Source organism: Harpia harpyja, chromosome Z (assembly GCF_026419915.1).
Source record: "Harpia harpyja isolate bHarHar1 chromosome Z, bHarHar1 primary haplotype, whole genome shotgun sequence".
Classification (NCBI taxonomy): domain Eukaryota; kingdom Metazoa; phylum Chordata; class Aves; order Accipitriformes; family Accipitridae; genus Harpia; species Harpia harpyja.
Window position 1 is genome coordinate 85213896 of NC_068969.1, and position 13727 is coordinate 85227622.

The 13727-nt window shown below is 35.9% G+C and overlaps 1 protein-coding gene across 7 annotated transcripts in view; it reads right to left on the reverse strand.

Annotated features, from left to right (window-relative positions):
• The window catches only part of KDM4C (lysine demethylase 4C), a 279669-nt gene that overhangs the window by 211903 nt on the left and 54039 nt on the right, over window positions 1-13727 (reverse strand). For 6 of the 7 annotated variants that reach the window (XR_008233386.1, XM_052776209.1, XM_052776206.1 and 3 more), the window contains 2 exons: window positions 11663-11766; window positions 5843-5980 (listed from right to left, as the gene is read on the reverse strand). Coding sequence is in view for 5 of the 7 variants with exons in the window: in XM_052776209.1 (XP_052632169.1) it covers window positions 5843-5980; window positions 11663-11766 (242 nt within the window). In the remaining 2 variants the exon portion in view is untranslated. Of the gene's footprint in view, window positions 1-5842; window positions 5981-11662; window positions 11767-13727 lie in introns of those variants that run through there. The other variant, XR_008233387.1, reaches the window with a different exon arrangement.

A 13727-nucleotide genomic window follows, 5' to 3' on the forward strand; every position in this document is an offset into this window, starting at 1 on the left:
CACTGACCCACATTTAAAAAAAAAAATAAATAATGGTACATAAAAGTAGAAATTTTGTTTTTGTTTTCAAACGGAGAACTAATATTTTATTGTACAAAAGCAACCTAAACATAATCCTCATTGAAAAAAAATATTACCTCAATAAATTATAAGAGGTGGAAATGTGCTTTTGTGCGGTAAGTATTATTTCTTCTCTGATAAAATTATTTGTCAGACATACCGTCTCTCAATATATATTTTCCTAATAAATATGTTGTTTGGATAGCATAAGCTGGACATGGCTATCCTCAAGACAATGACTCTCTTTTACCCAAACAAATCAGGATACTAAATAACTTTTCTTCCCTTTGAAACAGTCATAACTGCTTGAGGCTGCTGCAGCACAAAAACAAAATATCTTCACAAAGGTCTTGAAACAGTCAAGCTGAAAATCTAAGCCAAAGTTTCATTTAACAGCCTGTCAGTTTTTTGATGTGAAGCTAATGAATGCAGTGGCAAACAAATCCATCAAACCTAACATCAAAACAACTGCACTTCATCCCACCAAAGCGAAAAATACAACCTGCAGGCCAGCACTTTGATCTAACCTATCCACAGAAAACACGTTGCTAAGCAGCTACCACTGAAGAATGCATGAGTAATTACTGACTTAATTTTATGAAAGAGAGCAATAACACTTAAGTAGCCCGAATTTCAAGTTGAAAAGGTTGATCGGCTTCTTTCCTAATGTTCTACATTTCAGCTAAACAACAAAAAGCTTTCCAGCACCAACATCTGAAAACAAATCACGTCTTAAAAGGATCTGCAATACAAAAGAATCATTATAATGACTAGTAAAATCACCTAGTGTGACTCTATCCCTGATAGAAGGCAATAAAATTTACATACATTTATACTGAGTGAAAGTCACCAAGTGGTGCCACAAAACAGACACAGTGAGCAACAAGAGCAGTATTCAGAAATGCCAGTGCTTTCCCTGAAAGCTTTTGAAAGTATGGCTATTGATTTGGGCAAGGGGTAACAGAGTTGTGAGAGACCCTGACACGAGGATTTGGAAAAGCAACAGACAGGGGAATGTGGGGATTTGAACAGTAACAAGAGGAAAAGGGAAGGAAAGAAACTAAAATAATCACCACTGCATAAGGAAGAACTAGAGAGCCCTGACCGAACCTGCTCACATCACCAATCTCCTGGACGTGTCCGACACAGGACCTCCATCTCAACCCAATTCTCTGTTCTGTGAACTACGTTCTCCTATCAAGCTTAGGTGGGACCATGCAGTCCAGAAGCTCTATACAAGGTCAAAGGATGTGCTTTTTAGGGGGATTTCCTGTAATTAGGAACTGATTTGCCAATATCTAAGTTTTTCAAACATTTACAAAACAGCAGCAAGGGAAAAAAGGACTTCCAAGAAAGAAAAAAAAAAAAAATTGCCTGTACAGAAAAGCACAGGATCTTATTCAAAATTTAAATCTGTTTCCAGTTCTCAGTATCAAATTAGAGTGCATAAAGTTTATCGATCCTATCCACTGGAGCTAAAATTTGGACAGGTGAAAATCATGACTGAGAACCCCAGTTCTGGCACCTGTGAGAGGTCTTGCACTGCAACCCTTGTATGACGTCAACACTGGCATTCATTAGAAATAAAAATTACAACAGACAAAAATATAAAATTAATAAATATAGATGATCCACAGATTTGGGGGTGAGGGCAGAGGGTCTCCCACCCTGCAGCTAATAAACACTAGGAATATAAGATTTTTCTCAGACTAGAGATGTGTCTTTTACCCAATTGCTTCAGAAGGATTTTTATTTTACTAGACATACAAGAATTATGTGTAAATATTTCTGTTCACCAATTCTAATAACTGAACATCACCCCTTGTTCAGCACAGAAGTTATCTACTCAGCACAAATCAAAGTAGATACCTATAAAACATACAAGCTAATTGCCACTTGCTCATCTGCTTTACCACCAGTAACAAAATGCACTGGAGTAAGGAAACTCAAAATGCACTTCATGAAGCTACACATTTCCAGCCTACTCAAATAAATGTAGCTCCATTAAGAAAAAGGCAAAAATCACAGAAGCCTGAAGAAATATCCTCTCCACCCCTATTTTGTACCATTTAGTTTTTTTCAAAAATAAACAGCATTCAAGAAATGAAAGTTATAGGATGATGATGATGATTGAGAATATCTAAAGCTTAGAGTGCCTCTCATCCTCACAGAACCTAACAAACACAACTAAAGTACTTGTGAGCTGAGCACTACCTACCTTTGGTTCTCTAAGTCCCACCATTACCATATATCAGCACTTCACCAACATCCCTCTGCACCACCCCCATTTGCCAAGCATCTTCAGGACAGCATGACTGGTTTGTTCCTTTCACCAGTATCTCCTATTTCTCTTCCTGTATGTTCTTGCTGGTGGAAAAAGACAGCAAAAACTACACCATTTCTCCCCTGGAGTTGGGGGACTTTTAGTACATCTGTTATTTCTCCATTTCTGCTTTTATTTTTTTTTTTTTAAATCTACTTTTTACTTCTGCTTAATCTTGTCCAGCTTAATTCTGTCCAAAAGTGAGAACACAACTCAAAGCAGCAGCCAAGTTGTAGGAAAGAGCACAATGGAGATGCCACCTGGTATTACTTTTTGTATGTCACCCCAAGTGGAAGTCTTACACAAACTCTAGAAAACAAGCTGGAGGGTACATCCCTGCTCCCAGAGTTCAACTACTACAGGTAGTTAGGGTACACACAGTAAAACCAAGATCACACGTTTAGCATTTTTAAAGACAGAAAATAATTTTTGGAATTTGCATCCATACTCTCTGGTTAACCAAAGTTTCTGAGGGTCTAAATGATCTCTGATTTAACATTTGCAATCAATTTCACAGAATCTTTAACACCATCTCATTTCATGCAGGAAAGCAGTATCATCACACAGCCGAAATATTTACTTTAATGGGAATCTTTGCATGGGGTTTTTTTCTGAAATTAATGAAGAATGAATATTGTCTGTACTTCAGGGGTTTTTCTTTTTCTAAGACAGAAATCCAGCTGTAAGCAATTAGAAACTATTCTGTAAAAACAAAAGTGTTCCTGTAGGAAGACAAATAATCAGTCATCAGTATACAATATTCTCTAAGGAGAATACAACAGTGAACTGACCTAGATATTGCTGCATTTTGCTGATGCAGGCAATTTCTGCAGTACAATACAGGGGAACTAGGGGATCCAAAATATTTTTTTCAATTAAAATTCTTGTACATACCATATAAAGAAAGAAAAGACAAGTCAAAGACAACATCAGTACTCTGAAGAATGACAAATGGGAATGCAAGGTTGTGTGGTGGGTTTTTGTTGGTTTGGTTTTTTTTTTTTTAAATGAAATTACCAGAGCTGCAAATAAAACTTACTAAAATATCAGTACTCTCAGCACATGGACTTCTTACTTTTTTAATTAATACATTCAGGAAGTTTCCTGAGGTTGTGATAAAACTAATCATGGCTATCCTCACGTTTTTCTAGAGAAACACCATAATCAAGAAACAGAGTACCCAATTTGCAGTAACTCCATAATTTGTCTGTGCTTTCGACATGTCATATAATTACAATTTAAGAACAGATAACCAGTTATAATGCTTTCTCTGTTTGACTTTTGTTTACCGTAGTTGTACGGCATAAACAAATACAAGTACTATGAAGAATTATTTCACCACCTTTCCATTAATTCTCTTACACATTTCCATTTTAAAATATTTAAAAATCCTACTGTTAGCACTTCCTAGCGTGTTCTTTTTCATTGAAAAAGAGAAGAAAAATAAACTTTAATTCTCATTCTTGTGGTAGTAAGTAATAAAAAATAAGCAAGTAACATGAAGCACTCTGACCATTTGCCAAAGAAACTGGAGTTCACATTTGACAATGGTATCTAAGATTTCCCTATAGAGGAAGACTAGTAATTATTGCTTCAGCTGCCACTCTGAAACTTTCAGACATTTAAATTTAACTGCAGACACCACAGAACTACTTTAATTTTGTATACTATATATGCACAATACTGCTGCTACATGCAGTAACCACAGAGCATAGAATTCAGTGTCCTAAGATGATCAAGTTTTACCCATGTGCTAGAGAAGTTTGACTAAATAAAACTGTATTGAGAGTGTATATACCAAGACTCCCTAGCTAAAAATTAAGAATTTCAGAAGAACTTTTGGAGTGGTGTAAAGGAATGAAATTTCATTAGCTTTAAAAAATTATCTTCTAACTCCGCTGAATTTAAACACAACATTAAGTTTACAGTATAATACAATAACTGAGAGGCATGCTGGAGGCATAAAACATTTAGTACTTTGTACTGGGGCAGCTGCACACTAAATGGTAGACCATTTTTTTTTAAAACATAAGAAATACAAAGCCCATACACTGAAAGGGATGTAGCTGGAGGTCACTACCTCATATTTGCTACATCCAAAGATAAAGCTTGCCTTTCTTCAAGTTCAGCTGAATCAATTTTAGAGCTGCAGCACATTTGTATCTTAAAATCCAGGACAGTTTTACCTGCCACTATTAACTCATATGTGTCCATGCCCATATTCCTCTCAACTTTGTTTCACTGTACTATCTATTCCAAACTATCAAATACATAATTTTTTTTAATGAACTTTACAGTCAACACCCTATCTGTTGACTATTAAAACCACAACTTTACCATTAATGACCAGCCTGAACATGTTAGATGCATATTGATGTTTTCAATACTTTCACTATTGTTAGTGTATGCATACAGAACACCTGAAAAAAAAACCATTTATAAACTTTTTCCCTTTGAAGCATAGTCAATCTCATTAACGATAATAATCAATAGTGCCTAGAATCATAAATTTCCACTATTTGGGAACTTTCTCATGATGGTCTTCCAAGCCCAAGTGTTTAATGAGAGTTCACTATCATTACTTAATTGTTAAACCTGCACATCTGATTTTGCCCTTTATTCCATGTCATCTTATTAGCTAATACAGTAAGCAAATAACTATTGAAAAGGTTTTTTTCAATAACAAACACGTCAATGCAGAAAATGCCTCTGAATTAAACATTTTGGGAAGCATACTAACCAAAGCATATATAAGCCATAATTCGGAGAAAAATCACAGAATATTGAAAACAGTAACAAACTTCTGCTGAACAAATTGCAGACTTTCTTGATTTTGTGTATTTACTCACATGCTGTACATGAAAAGAAGCAAAAAATGTATGCCACATAACAAAAATTTCAGACTAAATTTCTTCAGTAAAACACACCTCATTTTAAAACCAGAAAATATCTACTCTGAGTTCACAGTTCCTTTATTATCTTGTACTACAAGATATCTGATGACATTAAAAATGAGAAAAGTTAAACCTGTTTCTTTAAACTCTGTTTAAAGTTTAATTATTTATGTTTCTTTCCAGGTATCAAAATTCCTAGTTTAAATAAAGTACTTTCACAAACAGTAGAGCTTAGAGGAGGTTTAAGAGCAGAAGTCAGTTGTCTTCACATATACTAACCTCAGTATATGTAGCTTCAACTTAAAAATATCCATAAATAGAACTGGTTTTGAAGAACAGTATGTACATTAACCTGCAAACAAAACTCACTACTAAGAGGAATACACATTGCTAGAAGTATAATACCCACTACAAAAAGAACAACAATAAATAAAATTTCAATGGCAGTATAATGTACTACCTGATTTAATAGTTCTCCCTTTCTCATCTGCTTCCATAGATCCTCACGAAAAAATAACCACAGGAGACACTTCCTTACGCATCAGTTTTCTGCAATATGACTTACCAATTTTGCTGCTTTTCCATAATCAATCCATCGGATGGTGGCAAAGTTTGTTGACTCTGCACAGTTAAAACCATAGTTAAATCCTGCATGGTATCCATATGGGAAAGTGATCATAAATTCTCCTGCCTCTTGTGTAACCTATAGCATAAAAACAAAAAAAAAACCCTCAAAGTGAACCACATTACAAAAGCAGTTCTGCTCCTGAAGCAATGAAAACTGTATTTGCCTTTGCAACTACCTAGAAAGAAAGAATTTTTTCACCTTGCACACAGTTGCAATTTAATGCAAGCAAAAATAGTATACTTGAGACAATGTTGTTTACTATAAAATACGTAGCTACATGTATTACTTTAAAAATTCAGAAAGTAGTTTCAAAAAAGCTAATCTTGGAGGACAGGTTCACTGGTAATAAAACGTGGAAGTATGGGGAATTAGAAAAGACAGTGCAAAGAATATATCAATTTTCCTCAGTGGAAGCGGAGACAGGCTGGACCAAAATACCCACAATTATCATCCCTAAACACTAGTACAAATTAACTGTTGAAGAAATTATTCTGTCCACCACCCCGAAGATGCTTCTTTAGAATGGCACAAGAACTTTTCTTGGAAAGACTGGAGAGAGATCTTATTCCCACCCTTCTCTCCCATACTCGCCCATTTCAAAAACTATGATTTGAAGACCTGTGACTGAGGGCCTGATTTGCCTTTTAAGTTACTTACTATTGAAGATCAAGCATAAAGTAGGAGAAACTCTAAGTTAATGAGCCTTAGCAGTTAAAGAAACCAATGTTGTTCATCCCAAAGGAAAACACTGGATACATTTGGATCCCCTCAGGCAGTATTTTTAAATAATTTTAGATAGGAAAGCAGGAAGAAGAATTAACAATTGCCCTGCACCAATCCTTCAGCCTTATAGCTGTGGCGGTGTGTCCCTCTCATCCACCTAAACAATAACCACCAGTGGCGGTTGTGATGGCTGCATCCAGCTTAAGTTGGACTTTGGGGAGACAGATGGCAACACAGCAGCCAAGGGCTGTCTTGCACAGTGACCCAGATGTCCCGCTGGTATGCAAATATGACTAAGTCAATAATCTTACTCCATAAATAGTGGACGGCCCAGGGTCTGCTGAGCTCTGCTGCACAGCAGCGGGCTGCATGCCAGGATGTCCCCTTGAGTAGGGACGCCTCTCAAGTTTACTCCTCGAGGCTGAGAGTATCCTTATCGCATCAGATACTGGGTAAATGAACTGGGAATAAGCAGCACTGAAACTCTGTAATCTTAGCTAAGTGATATAAAGGATTGATCGTGCATATATAATCCTTTAGACATGAACAGTTGACCAAGTCTGGGACTACAGTCTGGATCTCACCACACCTAGACTCTGAAAAGGAGTTTAGAATGCAAGGAGATCCTCTCTGAACCTCATGACTCAACGGGAGGGTCTCCCTAACAGTTTTGCCTGACCCTGTCCTCTATGCAGTAAATACTTGTGTACCTTGCCGTTGAATCTTGTTAAACCACTGTCGCATTTACCATTGAACTTTGTTCACTCACTGTTTCATATCAATAAAATATATTGCTGCTTCTCTCTTGCAAGTGAAGTGCATCGCTCTCCTGTGACAATAGTGACTAACACCAAGGGGATTCTTGCATTGGAAATGCCACGCAAAAGGTCTCAATGTAAAGCCATTACAACACCACTTTAGACATTACATTAAAACATTAAAACATTACATTAAAAATTTTAATCTGCCCTTGTTGTTTCCGTCTTTCTCTTTAAGCGCAATTTAAGAGAACAGAAGGACTCTCATACTATTGATAACAAGAATTCCAAATACCTAAAGGACAAGGGGCCTGGAAGGAGATTCTCAAAGAGGAAAAGCTTGACTACAGTTAAGCTCTGACATTGCTTTAGAGAATGAGCAAGGGTAGTTCCAAAGGACTGCTCTGTTCTTTACAAGTACAGTGAAAAGCAACCAAAAGAAAAGTGTGCTGAGGCCACTGACTCAACAAGAAGTTATAGAAAGCAGAAGAAAACAAAAACAAAAACAAAACAAACAAAAAACCCTAAAAAAAACCCTGCCACACTAATTATATTTTGTATAGCCGAAAAGAAACTGAATTCCTAGTAGTTAGATATCAGATATAAAAGGCTTCTAAAGTAAATTACAAGAAGAAGTGGGGTAAGGTAAACAAATCACTGGTCAGGATATTCTCTTTCACGAGAGAAATCTCATCTTCCTATACTTGGATGAACTGCTGCTCTCCTCTGGACATAAAGAAAAGGAGAGACAGCACTTTTTGTCAGTCACTAATATTCTCTCCACTCAGAGACAGCTTAAAGTCAAACTCTTAAAGTCAAACCACCAAAGACTGTATCAAGGACAGGCTAGTCAGAGACTAGAAATGGCACACTGACTTCTGAGCTATCTGATAAGAGTTAATCAATGAACTAGAAGATTCAGAAGAGTTAAAAGACATTCCTCATACTCTGTTTGATATGCCTTTTTGCATGAAACTCACATCAGACAGCAGGCCCACTAAAAAGCAAACAGACCCATTTAAATGATGCAAATAATCTGAGCAATGACTGATGACTGTTCAACAAGATGCATTTGCTGATTACAAGAAAATAAGTAGACTTCTTAGAGATTAAATAGGCTGTTTCCATTCTGTGATAATGCTTTGCATAAGCAAAACAGTAAGAAAAATTGGAAGGACAAATATGGCTTTTTTTAGGGAAATACACTTGTAATTTGAGATAGCAAAAAGGAAGAGTTAAATTTTAAACAATCACCAAAATTAAAACTCACAACTCCAAACATTTTTCTTATTAATATGTCACGTCTTAAATCTCAGCTTTTTGCTGGAATAGTTGTCTTATATTCAATTTCTGCTTGAATCCCCACTTTCTTCTTCAAAATTCTCATCTTATAGTTTTACAAATTCTTTGTGTGCTTTTCTTCATCAACGCAAGAATAAATACACAGGGATAGCACTTCAAGATATAAATTTCTCATTGTATTATGGGAGGAAGGAAAGAGAGGAAAACAAGAAAAAAATACTTAGCTAACAAAGGTAAAGAATAAAATTGGATCTTACATTTTGCATTTGCACTTTGCAAGGTTAATTTTTTGTTGGTTCATACTTAGTATATACGTGTAAATGCACATACAGTGCATATATTTTAACTGCTACTGTAGCACTCCAACAATCGCTGTGTGAATGTTTAAGAAAGATTATTCTCAACGCTAAGAACTCCAAAATTTGTCTCAATACACCCTCCCACAGCTGACAGTTTAGCAGGTGTTCTATTGCAAAAAGCAGCAGTTCAGCTGCCACCTGGTAGGCATAGGCTGACTTATCAGCATTCAGCACATTCCACTTCTATCATTTTGAGCCATGAGACATCACAGCCTGGTTCTCTCTATTCACTTTCTCACTGAATCCCACTAATTACAATTACACTCGGGTACAGTCTGCTTCCTCCCAAGACTAGGTGACAGAACAAAACTTAAATATTTAACTATTTCTAGCACTTTTTTTTTTTAATTTAAATACAGGAATGATCAAGACACTGAAATAAGAACATCAACTGACTCACCCACCTCAGATGTGTGCTACTGAAAACAAATATGCTGGCATTCAGCAATATGCTACTTTAAACACCAACCACTGAAAATTACACTGTTCAGAGTAATGTTCTGTAAATCCAAAACTATAAATCTAGTTATAAAACCTTGCAGACTGGAAGGTTTCATCTGACACTTCATGATAAAGCACAAGGCTATGAAAGGAATCAGTATTTACCTATATATTACAAAAACTGAACTCAGCAACTACATTTCCATATGATAATATATCATTCAGAAAACAAACTACTTCTTATGTGAGTAATTTATTCCAAAAAGCTTGCTTTCCAAGGCAGGCAGTATCATTCTGAAGGCCTACATTTCTTCAATTTTATACATAGGTTGATTTAAGCATGAAAAGTGAAGTGATATTCCAAAAGGCATTCCCACCTGTGCTGCAAACTATGTTGATAACACAGGAATGCTTTAGTTACTGCTGAGCAGTGCTTACACAGAGTCAAGGTGTTTTCTGCTTCTCACGCCACCCCACCAGCGAGCAGGCTGGGGGTGCACAAGATGTTGGGAGGGGACTCAGCTGGGACAGCTGACCCAAACTGACCACAGGGATATTCCAGACCATAGGACGTCATGCTCAGCATATACAGCCAGGGGAAGAAGAAGGAAGGGGTACATTCGGAGTCATGGCATTTGTCTTCCCAAGTCTCTGTTACGTGTGATGGAGCCCTGCTTTCCTGGAGATGGCTGAACACCTGCCTGCTGATGGGAAGCGGTGAATTAATTCCTTGTTTTGTTTTGCTTGTGCGTGCAGCTTTTGCTTTACCTATTAAACTGTCTTTATCTCAGCCCACGAGTTTTCTCACTTTTACTCTCCCAATTCTCTCCTCCATCCCGCTGCAGGGGAGTGGGCGAGCAGCTTTGTGGTGCTTAGTTGCCGGCTGGAGTTAAACCATGACAATACTATACATGAAAACATTCACATAAATATTATTTCTGTGGGCTGCATTTCATACTCTTACAAGAATATTACCTAAAACAGATAGAAAGCACTGCATTATGCCATAATCTAGGCTGGGGAACATGATAAGCTAAGTTTGTGTATGCAGGTCCATATGATATCAATAAATAAACACTGCATACACTAGAAGAGAAACCACAATAATAAACAAGGAGTGTGGCAAGGATGGTTTACAGGACTACACTGCAACAGGAATTGAGTGAGAAAAAGTATATATTGCCTGGTTCTTCTGAATACCTTAAAACAGTCTGTGCAGTGGGAAAACAAGAATCATAACCCCTTAATAATCAAAAGGCTTTTAAAAACTCAGTATAACATAAACAGATGTTCAGGCAGGGGACCTTCTACTCTTCCGAGTGGCTTACAAAGCTCTTGAATTTAGAACTTTAGAGTTTGCAAAGCATTCAGTATATAGAATAAATATACTTAAAGAAAAAGCAATGCAGCAGAAACATTTTCATTAGCTGGTGCCTGTAGGAAGTTAAAAGTGGAAAACAGTAAGTTAGAAAATCTTGTAGGAAAAGAGAAGAAACTGAATACTTCAGATGTTTTTGAAAGCAGCTATGTATTAAATTCATCCACAAAGAAAGCCAGTTATTCTTCCCACTTTCTATTTACATAATGTTCTTATCAACTGTCCAGTCTGCCACCACCTAGCAGCACAAAATAATCATTCACCCTTTTTCTAATACTTGACAGCTTTTAAAATGTATTTTAAATTAAATAACAGTTCTTTTGGTTTTATTCCACCTAAAACTTTTTAATCATAATACTGATAAAGTTACATTTAATTGCATCAGAAGAACAATACACGGACATAAAGAAATGAATTGTTTGTTTTAAAATATTGCATATACAACTTAAATTAATACAGCTAGTTAAGAAGTGTTTCAGTCAACAGGAAATCACATGCAAGCTTGTATGCAAATAAAACTGAAATAAAAAATACTGGTAATGTCTTAAAAATCACTGAAACTTTTAGGATAAAGATTATGGTGGCTGCAAGTGTTTTCTGCAAGAAAATTCCAAGCTAAACCACGCAGAAGTCCTAATACTACAAGCACTTGTTTTCGTCTTTTCATGGAGTCAGTGCCTAAAAAAAAACCCCAAAAATAGTAATTTTGCCTCACCTTTACTATAAACAATCCTTACAGTAAACACAATCCAATGCAATGCATGAATGCATAGTTTAAAAATAAATACTAATGTACCTTGTCAAAAGGAATTCCATACTTTTTCAGTATTGATGGAGAAATCAGAGTCATCTTGTGGCGAAGAAAAGCATCACATCCTTGAGAGCTGCTTGGGAAGAACCCTAATAAGGCAAGATAAGCAAAACTGGGTATCTTTTAATTTAAAAAGTAGGATTTTTTTTTTAATATTTTACAATACATAATACTGTTTAAATTTGTTTTAGAATTTTTTTTCATGTCATTGCTAGGTTCCAAGAGATTTGTATAAAAATCAAATGCACCTCCTTCAACTGATTTTCAGGGGGAGGGGTTGCAGGGGTTCAGGGGTACTTTGTTAAGAAGTAAAATAATTTAAAATAAATTTGAACCTGTAAATTTAGGCATACTTTTCTTACCCTTTAGAGAAATATTTTATTGTTGGGTTTTTTTTACGTTAACGTTCATTCTGCAACCCCTGCACACATGAAAATCAACGGCAGTATATAAATTTAGGATTCCACAAGGACTAGTTTACCTAGCATTTCCAGACCATCCATACAGTAAACAAACACAACTTTCTATCTAGAAAAGGCTAGAAAGTATGGCTACTTTCACAGAGGTATCTGATACAACTAAAAACAGGTGGGGTTTTTTTGCTTCTTTATATCTTGTCCTGATTTCTATGAACAAAGATTGCTTTCCATGTTTCAACTTTCGTGATTATTTATGTACCACTCCACAAACCCTGCTTAGTTCATTAAATAATTATATAATCCAGCTGAGAACATGGAGATAAATGAATGAGGGAAAAATTGAAAAATTAAAGACAAAGTTTCAGTGTTATTAAATGCTTGTATCTGACCCTCTAACCAGGATGTGAACAGCATCTCAGCTACAGTTCAACTGTGCTACCCAATCTTTCCTTCTCTAAAATTAAATCATCATGTTCTTTTCCCTTCAGCCTAACTATGTTACCATAAGAAACCACTCTGTTACAAGGAAAATGGGAGAAGATGAGAAGGAGAAAGAGGGGGCAAGTTTTCAGAACATCGCTAGTTCAGTCCTTCCTGACCTCCTTCCAGACTCCATTCTAGAAAGAAGGTAACACTCTCAAAAACTGGAAACACAATTCCTACAAACAATAAAACAAAGAAAAAGAAAGGCATAGTAGTTAATGAAAGCAAGAAGCTGCTGAAAACATCAGATTGAAAAACGGAAGGAATAAAGCCATCTAACCACCTACTACTTTCTCTGAATACTTGCTCTCAATCCCTCTTCCACTTATGCACAGGTGTATTACTTGCTCTGATATGAACATGTGTCTTTTGTTGGAGCCAAGAGGAATGTTTTTGACTGTGTTATAATGCAACATCACAGAAGTCTCACTAAGTTACAGTACTAACATCAACAGAACTAGGTTGACAAAGGGGAACAATTTACTCACTAATCAGCAAAGATGAGACAGTCTTTATTATCTTTATTATCATAAAAATAGTGTTTGTACCAGACAATTAGCAAGAATTACCATGAGATGTACTATGAGTAACTGCAATCCATACATTTATCAGTCCTAGGTAATATGTAATTTCACTTTATCTAGGACATAACATTTGAAAGTAATCCCTTTCTGTGAAGTTCAAGTTGATTTATTTATTTCACTGTCTTCTGTAGAGTATATTTTCCAGTGTTACCAAGACTTCTTAACATCAACAGTTTACTGTATTGTATGTCATTTATTCTCAAGTGATTTCAGAGATTTCACAAAGATTGGCAGGCTACTGCAAAAAAAAAAGTTATTAAAAAAGTAATTGTTTTTAAAATTTCTTAATTTTCAGAAAACAGAACTGAGGCATAAAGGAGTTAACTATCTCTAACAGTTCCATAGGAAAAATATGAGGAAACAAGAAGTTGAAACAAGAAATGCTAGCTCCTTGTCTTAGACTCTTAAGAGTAAGTTCTTACTGCTAGATGTACAGTTTCATCACAGCCCTCTCTTAAAAGATATAGAAGGAAAAGATGAATTCTAATTTTTTTAACTAGTGCAGTATGAATTAGCCTGACTCTACCGTAAAAAAAAAAAAAAGTCTATGATAATGGCATTAGG